The sequence below is a fragment of the Podarcis liolepis genome, assembly GCF_965112155.1.
Source record: "Podarcis liolepis genome assembly, chromosome: 10".
NCBI classification, from domain to species: domain Eukaryota; kingdom Metazoa; phylum Chordata; class Lepidosauria; order Squamata; family Lacertidae; genus Podarcis; species Podarcis liolepis.
In genome coordinates this window covers 21776599-21795659 of record NC_139562.1, presented here as the reverse complement: position 1 = coordinate 21795659, position 19061 = coordinate 21776599, and the positions used below count along the sequence as shown (strand labels likewise).

Sequence of the window (19061 nt, the reverse complement as noted above, 5' to 3'; positions counted from 1 at the left end):
GAAGCAATCATTGGACTCTGTAATTGCCTCTCCCTGTTGCGGACAAAATCTGGATATTGTTGATGTGGGGGTGGGCTAAAAGACTTTGATCTTTGTCCATTCCAGTCTGAAGTGACTTGCTCCATAAGCCCCTGGACTAATGTGTGAATCGGAACTTAGTTGCCTTCTAGCTTTGCACTTCCCAAACACTCCAATGCAAAGGTCATATTTTTGGGGGGGAAGAAAGGTAGAAAAAGTATACTTGAAAACAAGTATTTTGAGAGAGAGAAGTATCAATGCCTGCTCTGAGAAAGAATGCATTTTAAAATATTTTTAATGAGCATTTAAATGTGATTTCCTACAAAAAAACATTTTCTTTTAATGCCACAAATAAAGGAGTCAAAAGGTATGGAATGGACTAAAGGGTGAAGGGAAAATGCTATGGGCTGGAAGTAGAGTGATTCACCATTTCCCAGGTGGGAACACAAAATCTAGAAAGCATGGAATATAGGGGGAATCAGTCTTTTTGACCCAGTGGGCACATGGGCAACCTCACTTCTCACTGGGAGAGAACTGCCAGAAGGCCCTTGGAGCTGGACCTCCGTGTCCGGGCTGAACAATAAAGGTGGAGATGCTCCTTCAGGTATACAGGACCGAGGCCGTTTAGGGCTTTAAATGTCAGCACCAACACTTTGAATTGTGCCTGGAAATGTACTGGGAGCCAATGTAGGTCTTTCAGGACTGGTGTCATATGGTCTTGGCGTCCGCTCCCAGTCACCAGTCTAGCTGCCGCATAGGGCTGCATAGGTAAGTAACAGCACCTTGAACTTGGCCCAGTAACAGTTTGATAGCCAATGCCAATCCTGCAAGGAGGGTGACTTTTCGCACCTTTCCTGAATTCAGAACAGATGGAAGAGTGGGTGTCCAATCCTGGCATCTAATGAAACGTGGGCATCTTTGATAGGGCATGTTCAGTGCCTGAGAGGCAAAGCAAGTGCAAACAAGCAGTGAGCAGGAAGAACAAACAGCCCCCCATGCATTGCGGATTCTTGAGCAAATATTTACAGAAACCTTTCATGGGCAACGTAGGAGGTACCAGTGGGTACATTTGTGCCCACATTGGTGACCCCTCATGCAAGATTTGTCAAATGATGCTTGGGGAATGGAGTGTACATAACGGATTCTTCTTCACAGATTACTATGGTGTCATAATGGGGCTTTTCAGGGATGCTGTTACATCATCATCTCATGGCCATACAATTAGCTTTATTGCAATCAACATCTTTATGTATTAAAATATGTCCTCTAACACCGAAGAAGTTAGCACTTTATTCTCCCAATACTGGGCTTCCCTTCACAGTAGTGCACATCAATAGCAATTATGTGACTTTTCAGCGAGAAGGCAACCAGCAGGAGACACTTAAAAGTGCCAAATGACATTTTCAAACACATTTCATGGTGAGAATTGCTTCTTCCCTTGTCGGATTAGAGACAGAGTCCTTTTACTTTCTTTTCAATATGAACTTAAAGCCTTTGCTTTTGAAGACTGGAGGCTCGTTTATGCACTGCTTTTGTCTTGTGCTGAAATCAGAGCGATGAAAGTCAGTTCCCCCATATCAGTCTGCATAAAATTTATTTGGGAGTGCACTGTCCTCCAGTTGCCCCCATCTCCATAGGGTGGGCAGTTGGAGGGTGGGTAGAGAAGAGATGGGGCACCTGTGGATCTCCAGATGTTGTCAGAGTCCTCTGCCCATCAGTGCCAGCAGGCAAGGCCAATGGAAAGGGATGATGGGAGTTGTAGTACAGCAACATCTGGAGAACTGCAGGTTATGCATTCTTGGGGTAGAGGACTGTTTCTTGGTGCAATTTCTAAATTTGAATCTATACATATATATTAGTATATGTAAATTGTATTCAAATCTCTGCTGTCTTTTGTTCTTTCTTTTGATGATGCATATCCCCTTTTCTGTAGGTGCATCGGAGGCCACCCTGCATAGCATAGTATTAAGGGAGTACTCTCTCTTTCAAATGAAAGGTTTTATTATTATTAAATCTTTAAAAGGAAAGAAAAAACAATGTACTAAAGTTAACATAAAAACTGAAAAAGAGAAAAGAAAGAAGAAAGAAGAAATGAAAAGAAAAAGATTTTGTTTTTGAATAATTTTTTATTAGGTTTTACATTTTTATCATATTGCAACATATCAGATCATCAAACTCAATAATATACATTCCCCCAATTTTGCCCCCCCTCCCAACCTCCCTCAACTTCCTCTTCAGCCCCCCCCCCATATTGACTCCCCCTGCTTGCTTTCAGGTATCTTCATATGGTATTTCTGTATTAATTGTTATTGTCTCTTATCCGTCTATCCTCATCTTTATAGTTTTTATACTTATTCTTTTGTTAATTGTAAGTGTTTACTCAAACACAATTTCCCCCCTTTTTTTTTCTTTGAAAAGAAAAAGATTTCTGATTCTCTGTCAGCTACAGTATCTATAAAGGTAAAGGTAAAGGTAAAGGTAAAGGTAAAGGGACCCCTGACCATTAGGTCTAGTCACGAACGACTCTGGGGTTGCGGCACTCATCTCACTTTATTGGCCGAGGGAGCCGGCGTACAGCTTCCGGGTCATGTGGCCAGCATGACTAAGCCGCTTCTGGCGAACCAGAGCAGCGCACGGAAACACCGTTTACCTTCCCACCAGAGTGGTACCTATTTATCTACTTGCACTTTAATGTGCTTTCGAACTGCTAGGTTGGCAGGAGCAGGGACCGAGCAATGGGAGCTCACCCTGTTGCTAGGCTCTGTGGTTTAGACCGCAGCTCCACCCGCGTCCCATACAGTATCTGTATGCAAAAGATGTGCCCATATAATCATGCATTCTTTAACTTGTTCCTCTTCCATTTCAAATTTCAGCCAGTGTTTATACATTTTTGATATAACATGTTCAGCATCGTTACACAATTGTATCTCAAAATCCATCTTACTTTGTTCCATGCCCATATTTTAATCCAACTTAAATCTCTCTACTAGTTGTAAATAAGAAAACCACTGAAACTTGTGACCCCCCATTACTAATTGTTCCATTAATTTATTTATTCTCATCATCTCCTTGATGCAACTCTAATAACTCTTGATAGGCTAATCATTTCTCTTTTCCTGCCATCATTTTCTTTAGAAAGCTTTCTATAGAAATCCGTTGGGGAGTGCTAAGCACTCTCAAGCCTACCTCAACCTGGTGCCCTCTGGGTATTGTTGGACTTATCCCTGACCATTGCTTCCTTTGGCTGCTGGGTATGTGGGAACTGGGCACCCAAGAGCATGAAGGCAGCAGCAGATTGGGAAAGGCTGAGCTTATCTTTTGACCAGTGGAATTAAAGGCATATTGGAGAAGTGGGCACTATCAGTGGCAAAACAGCATTAGAAAAAAGGATGAAGAAGATTATATCTCAACCTGCCCCCTAATTCTACACTAACTGTCCAAGCTGGTGCCCTCTGGATGTTTAAGACTACAAGTCCCATCATGCCCAAGCAGCACACGTCTTCTCAGAGGAAAGTCCTATTGAGTTCAGTGTGACTTATTACCAGAAATGTGGGTTTTGCATTGCAACCTGATAATGTGGTCTGCCCACATTCACCACAGCAAAAATCGGAGAAGGGGGAACTGCAGCAACAGAAATGCTGTGGAATCCAGATGCCATGGTTAGCATAAAAGCTGATAACTAAATCACATGTGGCTGTTTCAACACAAACAGCTAAAAATGCCTTTGAGCTTCTCATAGGTTAATGCTTTTAGATGGAACAGAATGCAAAAGAGACACATTTTAAAATCAAAAGCACCTTCTTTTTAAGAAATTCTGTTCCCCCCCCCCATATGCAAATAGGCTTTTCATGCTCCATATACAGGACCATGATTTAGAATCACCTTATACTTTGCTCTTAGATTATTGCTTTGGGGTTTTTGCTGGTATTATAAATTGCTGTTTATTATTGATACATTAACATTGTGTTTTAAAAGCTTTTTAAAATCTGTTTTGCTTAGGACTCAGTAACTACTTAGCTTGTTCATAGTAAGTGTTCATAAATGCTGAAAAAAATGGATCCCACTTCTAGTGATTTGGGGGGCAGTTGTTGTGAACCTCTTCATATTGTTCTGAAGCTTCTATAAAGTTAAGGGGGGGAGGAAGTATGCCATAAGTCAGGCAGGGCCAATTTTTTGACAATTCTTATATTCTTGGAAAAATCAGCATATTTGATGCAGCCAAAGTAATCATTCTTTTTCTCTCCTTAATACACATACAATAACAGCAGCAGCAGCAGCAGCAACAACAACAACCTTAATATTCACAGTGTTTCAACATTCTTCAGTAGGGCTGTACAACCAATTTGTCTGAATCCCAAACTGAACTGAACTGTTTATTTTAACCATTTGTGCTGGATCTGGATTGGGCTGAGGTAGTGACAGATCACTACAGAGAGGCTTGAGTGGACCCAAATCAATTTGCAGCCATTTATGCCAATCCATAATGAGAAAATGAGACGCGGGTGGCACTGTGGGTTAAACCACAGAGCCTAGGACTTGCCGATCAGAAGGTCGGCAGTTTGAATCCCCACGACGGGGTGAGCTCCGCTTGCTCGGTCCCTGCTCCTGCCAACCTAGCAGTTCAAAAGCATGTCAAAGTGCAAGTAGATAAATAGGTACCACTCCGGCGGGAAGGTAAATGGTGTTTCTGTGCGCTGCTCTGGTTCGCCAGAAGTGGCTTAGTCATGCTGGCCACATGACCAGGAAGCTGTACGCCAGCTCCCTCGGCCAATAAAGCAAGATGAGCGCCACAACCCCAGAGTCAGCCACGACTGGACCTAATGGTAAGGGGTCCCTTTACCTTTACCTATAATGAGAAAACCACATACCCTCCAAGTGTCCCTATTTTCCAGGGACAGTCCTGGAATTACGAAAGCCACAGGTGCCAACTCCTAGGGGCTGAGGTGTGTCTTCAGTCCTCTCAATAAATTTTATAGGAGGGCTCAGCACCCCCAATAATGAGGGGGTTGAGGGTGGAGCTGAGAGTGGCACAGCATCAGTGACAAATGTCTCCTGACCATTGAAGCTACACAGCCTTGGGCTTCACGCTCAGCCTCCTGCCCACAATGTTGTGCTTCTGTTGCCACCTCCTGCCACTGCTGCCGCTGGTGCAAGGCCTGCTAGGCCGCTGCTGCCGCCGCCACCCCAAGGCCTCCCAGGTCACTAGAAGAACCTTTGACTATATATCCAATCTGGGGGACATTACTTGGAACTCATCTTCTAGCTTCCCAATAAGATCCTTGATCTCCTTGCACGCAAATGTGCTTTATTCCATTAGCAGTACACTATGAGTACAAACAGTGGTTTATTTAGTCACTCTGGAGCATCATACCTATATATTATCTGCATATACCATGTATTGCCTTCTGATATATTACCTGCCTCTTAATTCCCAGAATGCAGAAACGGCAAGAACAGAGTCATGTATTTACAGCTGTCCTCTTCGCGTTTATTTTCCTGCTAGCAGCTGTGAGCACTACCGAGGCAGGGAAAAAAGAAAAGCCAGGTAAGGATGCTATTGCTTATTACGAGTAATTTCAAAAAGTGGGGAAGTTTTCACTTTCCTCATCTGTTTTATACATGTGTTGGTATATAAAGTGTTTTCTCCCCCCTCCCTACCTTGACTAGTTGGGGAAATGTTGGGAGGAAGAATTCAACATCTTGCTATGTTGGTCGTTCCATCATCACAAGGATTTCAGCTTGTCAGATGGAAAGATATGCTTCCACATCCTGTTCTGGGCTTCTCCTGTCCTCCCCCCAAGTCAGTTTTAGGGGGCACGAGGGGAAGAAGAATGTCCTACTGCAGAATTCTGTGTGCAAGATTCCTCTGATTTCACTCAGGTGAATCCTGCCCATTGTCATTAACACCACCACTTTTTTTGGGAGGGGCATATCAGTCATCTCGGGATGCGGGTAGCACTGTGGGTTAAACCACAGAGCCTAGGACTTGCCAATCAGAAGGTCGGCGGTTTGAATCCCTGTGACGTGGTGAGCTCCCGTTGCTTGGTCCCTGCTCCCGCCAACCTAGCAGTTCGAAAGCACATCAAGTGCAAGTAGATAAATAGGCGGGAGAATGAACGGCATTTCCGTGTGCTGCTCTGGTTCACCAGAAGCAGCTTAGTCATGCTGGCCACACGACTCGGAAGCTGTACGCCAGCTCCCTCGGCCAATAAAGCGAGATGAGCACCGCAACCCCAGAGTCGGCCACGACTGGACCTAATGGTCAGGGGTCCCTTTACCATTACCTTTATCAGTCACCTAAAAGCCATGGAGATGATGGATGGACAGCAATTGTGGTCTCAGGCTAGAGTGCTGGACTGCCACCCCACTCCTATGTGTGAAGAAAATATGGACAAATTTGTCCATTTCATCCCTCCAGGTTTCTCATTTTCCCAATCTTAAATTAAGTTCTTAATAATAATAATACCGATATAGGGCTGCCTTCAGATGTCTTCTAAAAGTTCTATAGTTCTTTATCTCCTTGACATCGGAAGGAAGGGTGTTTCACAGGGAGGGCGCCACTACTGAGAACTATTTCTGCAACCATTTGCAATTTTCTTTTATATATAAATAAAATCTTCATGAATATTTGTTGGTACTTTGGCCCAAAATTTCCCCCCACAAACCTCTGCTCAAACTTCAGCTACGCTGGGGGAAGCCACAGCAACCCAGGCACAAGGATCCATAGGGCATGCAGTTTCCCATGCATCCTGTAGATCTTACTTGGATATCAAAGTTCTGATAGTGAGGCATCGCCATTGTGAGGCCTTGCCACCACCAGGGTTTTGTTTCATTTTAAGTGTGGGGCTCATAGGAAATGGGATTTGGGAGACCTCAAGGAGTGGTCATCCTCTGATGGCATCATCAGGAGAGTGACTTCTCATTAGCTCAGAATGGAGGCCACCTAGATGCCTAGATTGAAATGAGCCCAAATTAAGTAACTTTGGTTGAGCCCACTGCAAATTGAGTCACATGTCTCTATTCATGGTAGTGGTCATCATTTGGTCATATTACTTATGCTATGGGATGAAAATGTCTTGTTTGGTTCTCAGGATTCATTTGAAGGATAGGAAAACTACTCAGGCTTTTCAAGTTCTGTGCCTCATTCAAAATTTGCCGTCTGCCTCATTCAAAACCTTACGGCAAATATTAGGGTTTTATTGGGCAGGCTCCTCAACTCTCTCTTCTCCCAGGGGACAGATTCAACTGATGTGAGAATGTCAAGTACTTTGTGCTTTGTTATGAAATACAAAGAAACCATTAACTTTTTTTTTGACAAAGTGACTGGGGACTTGCTGAAGTGACAAGTTGCTGATGCTGTGTTTCATTGTAAATGGCAATGGAGGAATTGAATGCAGCAGAATCTGACATCCCTGGAGTCGTTGGCTTACAGCAAGGAAGAAATATAGCATCATATCTTCAAAACTGTCTGACTCAGGAAGGTCTTGGAATGGCTGCATCGCTACATGAGGGAGGGGAAAACTTTTGAGAAAGAAAGGGTTGCTGAACCCCAAGATCAGTTAATTTTAGCAAAGAACTAGCTCTGATCTTACACAGTTTGATCATATATAAGTGGTTAAGCAGGGGAATCTCAGACTTGCCTCAAGGTTCGTATTAAGCAGAGTACAGCAAGGATGCAGTTACCCAGTGGCGTAGCACTGGGGAGGGGCACAGGGGCGGCTGCCCCAGGCACAAAATTGTTAGGGGTGCAAAGTTTTGACACTCAGTGTTGCTTCAGTACAGCTGCATGCTTCTGTTGCTAGGCTCTGTTGAAAACATCTTCTCCATGCAAACCAGAAAGTGACCTCTCCAGACAATGGAACAACTCTTCTTTTCTTATCTCTGCTGCTGTGATCGCTGGGTGATGCAAATGCTGTTAGGCAGTTGAATGCCTATGTGTACTCCATCCATTTCCTCCCCCTCCACCTGGTGCGGCCATGGTTGCTGGCAACCCACGCTACACCACTGCAGTCACCTCCTGTCCCAAGCAGTCAGTCCATACGAATTACTTTAGGTGCACCCTGACCTTTATTTTCTTCTGAGTTGTGTTCCTTGTGGTTCTTTCCAGAGAAGAAGGTGAAAAAGTCTGACTGTGGAGAATGGCAATGGAGTGTTTGTGTCCCTACCAGCGGAGACTGTGGTTTAGGGACCCGTGAGGGCACCCGGACTGGAGTTGATTGTAAGCAAACAATGAAGACGCAAAGGTGTAAGATCCCCTGCAACTGGAAGAAGCAATTTGGAGGTAATGTTTACAGGGTTGAGATTAACCATTAGGCTAAGTATGAGTACATACCTTGAACCATTTGTTAGATTAGGCATTGCCAATATTTCTGAGCCAGAGGGCGCCTTTGGAATTTTGAGGAAGCGCCGTGGGCACCAGCCACAAAGTGGCCACCATGTGATGACATATCAGAAAAAGGAAGCTGTGGAGACGTCATAGGACAAAAGTGAGTTTTCAAGCTCCATTCATTTCTCCAAAAGTTCAAAAAAGAATCAGAGTGATTTTATTTTTTTAAGATGGCCATGTCAGACTGAGTAGGTTAATTAGCTCATCAAAGTCTTTGGGAGAACAGGAAATTTTGAGCAACAGGAAGTCAGTTTGATGAGACAGTTAAATGATAAAGCAATGGTGAAAAGTAATTAGGAGCAACATTCTGTTGCCTTCATTTGCTGGAGATTTGAGCATATCATCCTACTAAATTAGGCATTTCTTTTTCATTAGGATTAAGATTTGTGGAGCGTTTATTTTTCTGATGCAGGGTGAAAGGAAAACCTAGTGAAAATGCAATATCCCACAAGGCAATCTTCTGTAGTAAAACATAAGTAAAGGCAGACAGGTGGGCAGACAGATAATTCATTTGGTTTCATGATCATGTTGAAAAATTCTGGGCATGAGGAATTCACTGTGTGCATTTGTCTGCGTGTGTGACTTGAGAAGTTCTGTGGCTCCCCAGACCAATGTGCGGAGTGAAACACAGTTACCCTTTGGATTTTGCACTTCTCCAAATTCTGTAATGCAGATTTTGGCTTCAAAAAACTAAAGTCCCCTGGGAAGATGGATTGATTGCTAAGCTCCTTTGGGAATTGTAGCTCTCGTGAGGCGAATATAGTTTCCCTAACAACTCTCAGAACCCTTAATGAACTACAGCTCCCAGAATTCTTTAGGGGGGAAGCCATGACTATTTAAAGTGGTATCCTAGGCGTTTAAATGCATGGTGTAAATGTGGCCTCAGAGTGTGGCCCTACAGTCCAGCAACATCTGGAGGGCGAAAGGCTCCCCTGTTATGCCTGGTATAAAAGCGGTTGGTCCTAGATGACCTAACATAAATATTAGCAAAAGTAATTGGAACAAAAAAGCAATACAATTTTTGCCCTGTTTGGGAAGGAAGCTACCCTACATACAAGGATGTTCAAGTATTTTGTTCTTACCTTTCTTACCTTTCAACTACAGATAGGTAGCCGTGTTGGTCTGCCATAGTCAAAATAAAAAAATTCCTTCCAGTAGCACCTTAAAGACCAACTAAGTTAGTTCTTGGTATGAGCTTTCGTGTGCATGCACACTTCTTCAGATACACTGAAACAGAAGTTGCCAGATCCTTCTATATAGTGAGAAGGTGGGAATTTCAGAAATAGACTGGAAAGAGAAGCTGCTGAATTGCAACTCATTACCAAACTTAAAACCATGGAGAGACCTGGTCTGAACAGAGACATTGGATTCTTATCTCATTATACATGACTAAGCCATTTTTCACCTTCTCACCCCTTGCCTTTTCCTGTAAGACCTATTGCAGTCGTTAAGAGTCGTCAACAGGCTCATCTCAGCTATCTGCCAATCACCCATTCCCACCACCCTTCTGAGTAATACCCCTCCCCACCTTCTCACTATATAGAAGGATCTGGCAACTTCTGTTTCAGTGTATCTGAAGAAGTGTGCATGCACACGAAAGCTCATACCAAGAACTAACTTAGTTGGTCTTTAAGGTGCTACTGGAAGGAATGTTTTTATTTTTACCTTTCAACTGCTGATAATAAAATATTATGTGCTCACTTATTTTTTTTATTTTTATCTTTTTTGCAGCGGAGTGTAAATACCAGTTCCAGGCATGGGGAGAGTGTGACCTAAACACTGCCTTGAAGACTCGAACTGGGAACCTCAAGCGAGCCCTACACAATGCAGACTGCCAGAAGACGGTCACCATCTCAAAGCCCTGTGGGAAGCTTACCAAACCCAAACCTCAAGGTAACACACATTCGAAAATCATTGATGTAGAGCCTTTCCCATCATTCCATCATTGCTCTTGGTCTCTTTGAACTCTTGCCTTGGCAGGGAAGGGCTATAGCTGAGTGGCTTGCAGTACAGCTAGCCCTAGATTCAGTCTTCAACATCTCTAGTTAAAAGGACAGGTAAGCAGGGGGCACAGGCCTGTTTGAGAGCTGACTAGAGTTTTGCAGACTGTGTAAGCAGGAAGAAAAACTCAGACCACAAAAGGGAAATGGACAACCCAGTTTTACCGAGTGCAAAACAATGAACATGTCCACAAAGCCATCATGCAGCCATTCAAAACAAACATCCACAAGGCTTCAGCCACAAGAGGGAATATAATTAGCATTCAAAGATGGCTCCCTGCAAGCTAAAACACACCTCCAGGAAAGAGTAATCTTCAAGAGAAGACTTTTCTGATTAGTCCAGGCCAACGATTCCTCAGTGGAACAGACAGACAGTCCTGCACTGTGTTCTCCAGGGACAATGCCTCATATTCAACTGGCAGAACTGGAGCTATTTGTGTCAGATGTTATTACTTGCTTAATTTCCCCTATTTTTTCCTACACCCCACACTTGCAAAAATTGGCTGATAACTTCATGGTACCCTTGCATGGAGGGACGTGGGTGGTGCTGTGGGTTAAACCACAGAGCCTAGGACTTGCCAATCAGGAGGTCAGCGGTTCAAATCCCTGCGATGGGGTGAGCTCCCGTTGCTCGGTCCCTGCTCCTGCCAACCTAGCAGTTTGAAAGCACATCAAAGTGCAAGTAGATAAATAGGTACTGCTCTGTCAGGAAGGTAAACGGCATTTCCATGTGCTGCTCTGGTTCACCAGAAGCAGCTTAGTCATGCTGGCCACATGCCCTGGAAGCTGTACGCCGGCTCCCTTGGCCAATAAAGTGAGATGAGCGCTGCAACCCCAGAGTCGGCCACAACTGGACCTAATGGTCAGGGGTCCCTTTACCTTACCCTTGCATGGTTTCATTAACTACCACCCACAAAGCATGAAACCCCAATCAGATGTATTGGTACGCATCAGTCTGAAAGAGGAAGGATGGAACCAAAAGATGGAATCAAGCCATCTCTTTACATTGGCATCTTCCTTTGCCATTTCTGTTTTTGACAGAATCCTTCAGCACCCCTTGCTGCAGCTCCCATTGTTGCATCACCCTCTAGCCAGGTTGAACTAAAGACTACCAATGAAATGACTGGCTATGGCATTCCTTTAGAATAGATCTTGTCAATGCATCTTATATTGTCTGAAAGAAACTACTGATAAAGGAGATCTAGGATTTATAGACAATTGACTGAGAGTAAGGTTTGCCACCATAAAATGCTTAGAGGTTTTGTTACAATTGAGAGGTATTTAATACATAAATAAGTTAAGAAAGGGAACACCTCCTTTGGCTGTGAAGGATAGGGAGTGTTGCCGTAAAGATAAAACTAAGCCATTTTGTCAAGGTCTAAGCAGAAAGGCAAGCTGTTGAAAAAAGTTGTGGAAAGATTCTTTTTGTTTTGTAGGTCCCCAAATGACAAATGTTCTGATAAGATAAATCTGTGTGCTTGGTTTACACTTGAGCTATATTTAGGGTGATCTTATAATAAGAAGGGCATTATCTGTCCTTCCCCTTCTTGTCTTTTAAATTAAAAACCTATTTATTCTGCCCTGAAACTTCTATAAACACTGAAGCAGTTCTAGTTTATGGTTTGGAATCCTCCCCTCCACCTCTACTTTTCCTTTCATTGGATTCATTCTTTCTAAACCATGTCTACTTCCTTACCCTTCCTAGTGGTTGATTTTCGACTTTGACTCTGCAGCCAGGAACACGTTTCTGTTTGCCGTTTAACTGTAATATACAATGCCCAGGTATTGCTAGACACTTATTACTGTAATGATGTTTTTGATGCTGCTGCTGCTGCTGCTGATGATCAGGATTTTGGACAGCTTCAGAAAAGTGAAAAATGTGAAGGAATAATTTACCATGTAAGCCCCAGAACACAGAGATCTGCATGCTCACAGGCATACCTGTGTCAATCCCAGATAAATAAGGTTGTTTTTTTAAAAAAGGAGAAGTTCTAATTAATTGGGTCTTTTAATGAACTCTGCAGCTGTAACAAGTGCTGTGTGCACAGGGGAACTGATAGCAGGAACTGAAGCTGTGAAATGTACCACTGTGTCTAAGACAAGGAATTGTGTGCCCATCACAAAAGGTGCGCTGCGTGGATGCTTGTTTACTGGTTCAGAGTTCCTGCTGCCACCTGAAAAACAGGAGAGCCTAATCAAATATCGCAGTTTTCTTTTGGTTTACTTGCTCTGGATAATGAGACGGATGCAGGATAGAAAACAAAGGAGGCAGGAGCCCTTTAAAGCTGTGTGTCTCAAACATTTTACCTTCAGGGAAGACTTCATGCTGACGTTTTGTCTCTGTACTGCAGAAGATTTGAGGAAGAGTGGGGGAAGGAATCATGATGACTCCATGCAAACCAAGAGTAGAAGCTAGAAAATACCCACCACTGTTCTTTAGCTGTACATTGAGGGAACATAGTCCAGTTGGTAGAGCATGAGATTGGGTTGTGGATTCAAGGCCTACCTTGGGCAAAAGATTCCTGTATAGCAGGGGGTTGGACTGGATGACCCTTGTGGTCCATTACAACTCTACAATTCTATGGTTCTATATATATCCTGCTGGATTGGGCCAATGGTCCAACTAGTCCAGCATCCTGTTCTTGCAGTGGTCAACCAAATACCTGTAGGAAGCCCACAAGTGGGACATGAGTACAACATTGCAATTCCCAGCAGCTGGCTTTAAGAGGTGTGCTATCTCTGATAGAAAAGATATGGCATAGATATTGTGGCTAGTAGCCACTGATAGCTATATCCTCAATTAATTTGCCTGATCCTCCTTTAAGGCCATCCAAGTTGGTGTCCGTCATTACATCCCATGGGAGTAAAAGCCATAGTTGGACTATGTGCTGTGTGAAGATCATTGATTCCTGTTCAGTGTTGACATGTGAGCCACAAAAACACACACACACACACACACATAGGAACATAGGAAGCTGTCTTCTACTGAGTCGGACTATCAATCCATCTAACTCAGTATCGTTTACACTGATTACACCAACTAACTCTCTGGGGTTTCTGACCAGTGACATCCCCAGCCGTACCTGGCGATGCTGGAGAGGGAATCTGGGATCTTCTGCATGCAAAACATTTGCTCTAGATAGAGAGGATAAGAAGACCTCTGAAGATGGTTTGGGAAATTCGCTCACCGGGGTGAATTTACACTGATCTTTGCTCAACTGCACTGGCTGCCAATTAGTTTCCAGGCCCAATTCAAAGTGCTAGTTTTGATATATAAAGACTGAAATGGCTCAGGACCACAATACCTTAAGCACAACCTCTTTCCATAAGAACCCACCTGGACCCTGCAGCCATCACCTAAGGCCCTTCTCCATGTGCCTCCTCCATGAGTGGTCCAGAGGGTGTAAACACAAGAATGAGCCTTTCCTTCAGTGGCTCCCTATCTGTGGAACGCTCTCCCCCAGGGAGGATGACCTGGTGCCTTCATTATTTATTTTTAGCTGCCAGGCAAAAGTGTTTCTGTTTAACCAGACCTTTGGCTTTGACTGATTAACATTCTGTGTCCTTTTAAAGTGTTTGTGGGAGAGGGGTCATTGGTTGGTTTTTGTTATTTTTTATCATGTATTTTGTGTTCTCATTTTGTATTTTTGTGTTGTGAGCTGCCCTGTGATCTTTGGAAGAAGGGTGCTATACCAATCTAATAAATAAAATTAAAAGTTAAATAAATAAAACATTGTTTCCTTGCAATTAACATTGGTAGCTCAATTTATAGTCTGCATGCCAATAGATTTAGAGCAGCACCGCAGTGGTGCAGAATTTGATATTATTGCCAATACTGCAACCAGCAGAATGGCAATTACCGGTATATTATGCAACACAAGGTGGTTTTACACAGATGTGGTGGCAGTAAAGTTTTGCTTTGCTTTTGTTTTGTTTTTTTAAAAAAAGTTGAAATATAGTAATTAAGAGAATGTGTTGAATGATTCTATGCCATATACAGTCATACCTCATGTTACAGACTCTTCAGGTTGCGATTTTTTGGATTACGAACCTGCTGAAACCCAGAAGTACCAGAACAGGTTACTTCCGGGTTTCGGTGGTCACACATGTGCTTTGTAGTTCCCTACCCTCCTTGGCTTATGCAAATAACTAACAAGATCAAACAAATTGGCCTAAACCCTGAAAATCTTTTTATTGGAACTCTGAACAAGGCAAAAGCTATTATCACTCAGAGACTTTATGATATCGAATTACAACAAGAAGGCGCCCTACTCCCGGAGACGTATAGATGTTTAAAAGCTTGGCCTAATTTTGCAGCTGCCCCTTACTTAACTAACATCACTAACGAAGCCTATAGATGGGCTTTATCTAGAGCCCGCTTTGAGACATGTGCTTTGCACATGTGCAGAAGTTCCAAATTGCAACCCGTGCGTACACAGGCGCGCCTCTGCAGGTGGTGAACACTGCGGGTTGCAAATGTGCATCCCACACAGATCACGTTCGCAACCTGAGCGTCCGCTGTAATCATCTGGTCTGTTTGCTGTAAGAAATGTGTTCCAGAAAGTCAGCAAATGGTAGTTTCAGATCTATTAGTGTCTCACAAACACTGGAAAATAGTTACGATGCCACAAAGCAAAAAAGGTATCACTATTGTTAAATTAATAAGTACCACCTAAAATACAATTTTTAAAAAATTCCCTTGAATACAGAGTGTTAATAGGGGGTCTGCTCATGAGGTTTTTTAAAACCACCAGTATAGGAGAGCCCTTCTAGATATTCCACTGACAAAGGCAATAAACACAGGGTGGGGACAGTGATGGGCTGCAACCTTTGTGTTCGACGCTTTCATTGATGCCTGAAAGGGGTGTCCATGCAAGCACCTCCTTCCAGATGTACAGTTGTGTACAGAGAGTGGAAGGTGAGTCCAGCTTCTCCACCCCCATCGTTCAGCCTGGACACTGGGGTCCAGCGCTGAGGGCCTTCTGGCGGCTCCCTCCCTGCTAGAAGAGATGTTACAGGGAACCAGGCAGAGGGCCTTCTTGGTAGTGGCGCCTGCCCTGTGGAACACCCTCCCATCAGATGTCAAGGAGATAAACAACTATCTGACTTTTAGAAGACATCATTCTGGGGAACCTGCAATGCAGGAATCTCAGCTGAAGCATCAATTCTTAATTCATTAATTGCATTTATGGCTCATCTTTCTTCCTTGGAACTCAAGGCAGAGTCCCCTGGTGGTCTCCCATCTAGGCAGTGACCAGACCTTGACCAACAATGATGTGCTTTATTGTGGGCCTTCAAGCTCTATCCTGGGAGTTCTTTTCTGGTGACTGCTGCTTCCCTGAGATCCCCTTCTGTGGCTGCTGCTTAGCGCTTGTTAGAGTCCATCTGGACTGATGTGACTTGAAAGGCTTTTCCATGGAAGGGGAGCAGCTGAATGGGCAACTCATCACATGTTGCCATGTCTCTGGTCCTAATTCCACCCCTAGGTGTCCCTCTTTTTTGCAGCTTGTGTCGACCGGGTGTTGCTACTGCTGTGGCCTGCAGTGCCGCCTTCTGCCAGCAGGTGCTGCTGTTTCCTGACAAGTGTCTTTCCACCAGGGTTCCAAATATGAAGCAGCCCACATTTAAACAAAGATGCTTGTTTTTTTAAAAAATAGAACCCAAAAACGTCAGCTGTAAACAGTCACAGGGAGAGAACCACTCATCTTGATCATTTGCAGAGACTTGTTAATAGGAGTTTGGAGACGGAGAGCACCTGAAAGTGCCTCTTGTGAAGGGTGACCCTATGAGTATCTTGGCTGAATTACCAAATCTATGAGAGAGCTCATCTAGTGGGCTGAAAAGGAGGAAGATCTTTTTTCTTTCTTTCTTTGAACTCTCCCAGGGAATCTCAGTAGAATGGTCTTCTCAGCCACCCGCAGCCACTCAGTTCAGCCCTGTAAAATGAGAGGAGCCAAGTTGCTCTGTATTAAGTTTGCTCAGCTCAAACTCAGCCCAAGATCATCCAGATTTGCATAAAACGTGTATAACTTATATGCAGAAAATGTGCTAACATATGTATTGCTGCACATTCATTAATCATTGCTATAGGCAACGATTGTGACCAGGTTCTTGGGGTACTTGCTAAATCTGCCATTCAGAAGCTAACTGCTAATGGGCAGCTTCAAGTTCCTTGCTGTTCTTCCTTCCTTATACAGGGTGAGTCCTTTAAAAGAGGCCCCATGGATACGGAGTACACATGTTCCAAGGGGCCTCTTTTAAAAGACTCACCCTGTATTTACACTGAACACTGGACAACCCTTTTTTAAAAGGGGGGGGGGCACATTCAAAATAGAGGACTGACAGACCGTCAAATGGAGGATTGACCTTTGTAAAGTAAGGCACATGGCCATTTCGCTGTATAGGACTGCACTGTAAGAAGGACTGTTTCCAGTTTGTATTTTAGGAGAACTATGCACATTACGTCAGAGATTGCCAGTACTCTTTTCCTATACAATAATAATAATTTATTATTTGTACCCCACCTCTGGGCGGCTTCCAACAAAGACCAAAAATGCACTAAGATGTCACACATTAAAAGCTTCCCTGAACACAGCTGCCTTCAGATGTCTTCTGAATGTCAGGTAGTTGTTTATCTCTTTGACATCTGATGGGAGGGCGTTCCACAGGGTGGGTGCCACTACCAAGAAGGCCCTCTGCCTGGTTCCCTGTAGCTTTGCTTCTCGCAATGAGGGAACCGCCAGAAGGCCCTCAGTGCTGGACCTCAGCATCCGGGCAGAACGATGGGGGTGGAGACGCTCCTTCAGGTATACTGGACTGAGGCCGTTTAGGGCTTTAAAGGTCAACACCGACACTTTGAACTGTGATCGGAAACATACTTCTAGAAAAAGAGGTGCCGGAACTCACCATGAACGTCTTCCTTGCTATCTTAGAATGGCAATGGCGCCCACCTGAGAGGTGCCAGAACTGAGTTCCAGTGAGTTCCAGCTGAAAAAAAGCCCTGGGGATGGCTAACCCATGTGCCACAGGTCATATCCCCCTGCCAACATTTTAAAGTGGCTCCTCAAACCCCCTCAGATTTGTCTTTCTTAAATCCAGTTTTCTGCTTGCTTCTTGTCCACACATTCCTTGCTAGCTATTTCAGGCATTTTTAGGTGTCAAAGACACATTTGGTCCCCACATCTCTCATTACCTTTAGTAGGGGCCTTTTTTGCCTCAGGGAACTGTCACTGCAAGAAGTTCTAAGACTTTGGGAAATGGGAAATGAGGTTTTCCTCCTGTTTCTTAAGACCTTCTTGAAATAGGGGGGGCATCATAAGAAGGCTTCAGGAAACAGGAATAGAGGGCAGCTGCTTTTAAAGATGAAAGAGCAGCAAACTGGTATTTAAGTTGTGAGTCTTGGTGTATAGTAGTGTATACTAGTTGCCATTGCATTTTTATTTTTAATATTTTTATTCCCAAGAAGAGGTACTTGTAAGGTTATCTGCCTCACATACCAAAACAACTTGACTGGCCTTGGTTTCTTTATAGCTTGATTTGGGGAGGGAGCACCATTTACTGTTTCTATTCAGACAGCAAAATGTCTTACAGCTTCCTTGGATACAGTTCAATATTCTATACTTCAGACATCCAAAGGTGAAAATATAAAAGCCAGCCTCATCTTAACAATGAGGAGTTTGGCTGATTTTTTTTTTTTTTTTGGTTGGTTTATCTGATCCTTGAGGTGAAAGAGTTCCATCCCTTCAATATCCCTGTAAAAGCACCCAAATTATGATTTTGATAACTGAAAGAAGAATTCAAGTCTAACACTTAATTGCAATGACCGTTCCCCACTTAAAACGGGGGGCGCCCTTTGCGTGGACACGCGCAGCCCCTGCATCTGGAGCGGCTCCATCAGCATAGGCTTGGCTTTGCCTTCCCTCAGGTGGGATACCTGGAGGTCTCCGCCTACCTCAGTCAGTTGTCCAATCCCACCTGGGGGAAGCGTTGCCAAGGAGACCAGGACAGGTAGGTGAGGGATTACCTGCCCACACAATAGAGGGAGGATCTTACCTGGGAATCCTCACTTGGCTCCAGAGCTTCTCCCACCCTACCCACCCTCAGTTAATGTCTTCTTTTGCAGGTTAACTTTTCTTCACAGGTTTTGCAGGTTAACTTTTCTTCACAGGTATGCGGGCGCTGCTACGTTAAGGTCGCTGTTAAAGGGCCAGAAAGGAATTTCCCTGCATTAGCAGGTTTCGCCTTTCCCGTAGCAAAACGTCACAACTTTGGCGGTATCAGGCCTTGGGCGGAATCCTTTAGTCCATCTTCCTCTTTGTGGCGGCGATACCAGGGTTCCCCGTTAAAGGGGTTTCTGAAGGGAGGCTTTGACCGTACGCCGAAAGGTCATCATTGCTCTCCCCTGCGGCGGCGGCGTAACGGGGGCGGCTATCTCTGCTTGAACATATGTTCTCCAGAGCCGGCCCACCCCCCCCCCACACACACTGGAAAACCCTGATGCTCCCTAGGTCCCTGGCTGGGGACTGGGGAGGGAGAACGCCCAATGCCTGAGCCAAGGTCTACCCACATAGCACGTTGTCTTGAGTCTTTATTCCACATGACAGAGGGGACCGCTCGGGATCTGGGGACTCCGCCTGTCCACGCAAAAAACCCCCACC

The 19061-nt window shown here is 44.2% G+C and overlaps 2 protein-coding genes across 2 annotated transcripts in view; one reads left to right on the top strand and one right to left on the bottom strand.

Annotated features, from left to right (window-relative positions):
• Positions 1-19061, bottom strand: part of CHRM2 (cholinergic receptor muscarinic 2) — a 418009-nt gene that overhangs the window by 171482 nt on the left and 227466 nt on the right. The gene's annotated exons all lie outside the window — the stretch shown is intronic.
• The window catches only part of PTN (pleiotrophin), an 88208-nt gene that overhangs the window by 59475 nt on the left and 9672 nt on the right, over positions 1-19061 (top strand). Inside the window, exons 2-4 of the mRNA XM_083462115.1 lie at positions 5454-5563; positions 8126-8299; positions 10136-10297. Of these exons, the coding sequence (XP_083318241.1) occupies positions 5455-5563; positions 8126-8299; positions 10136-10297 (445 nt within the window). The 5' untranslated portion in view covers position 5454. The remainder of the gene's footprint in view (positions 1-5453; positions 5564-8125; positions 8300-10135; positions 10298-19061) is intronic.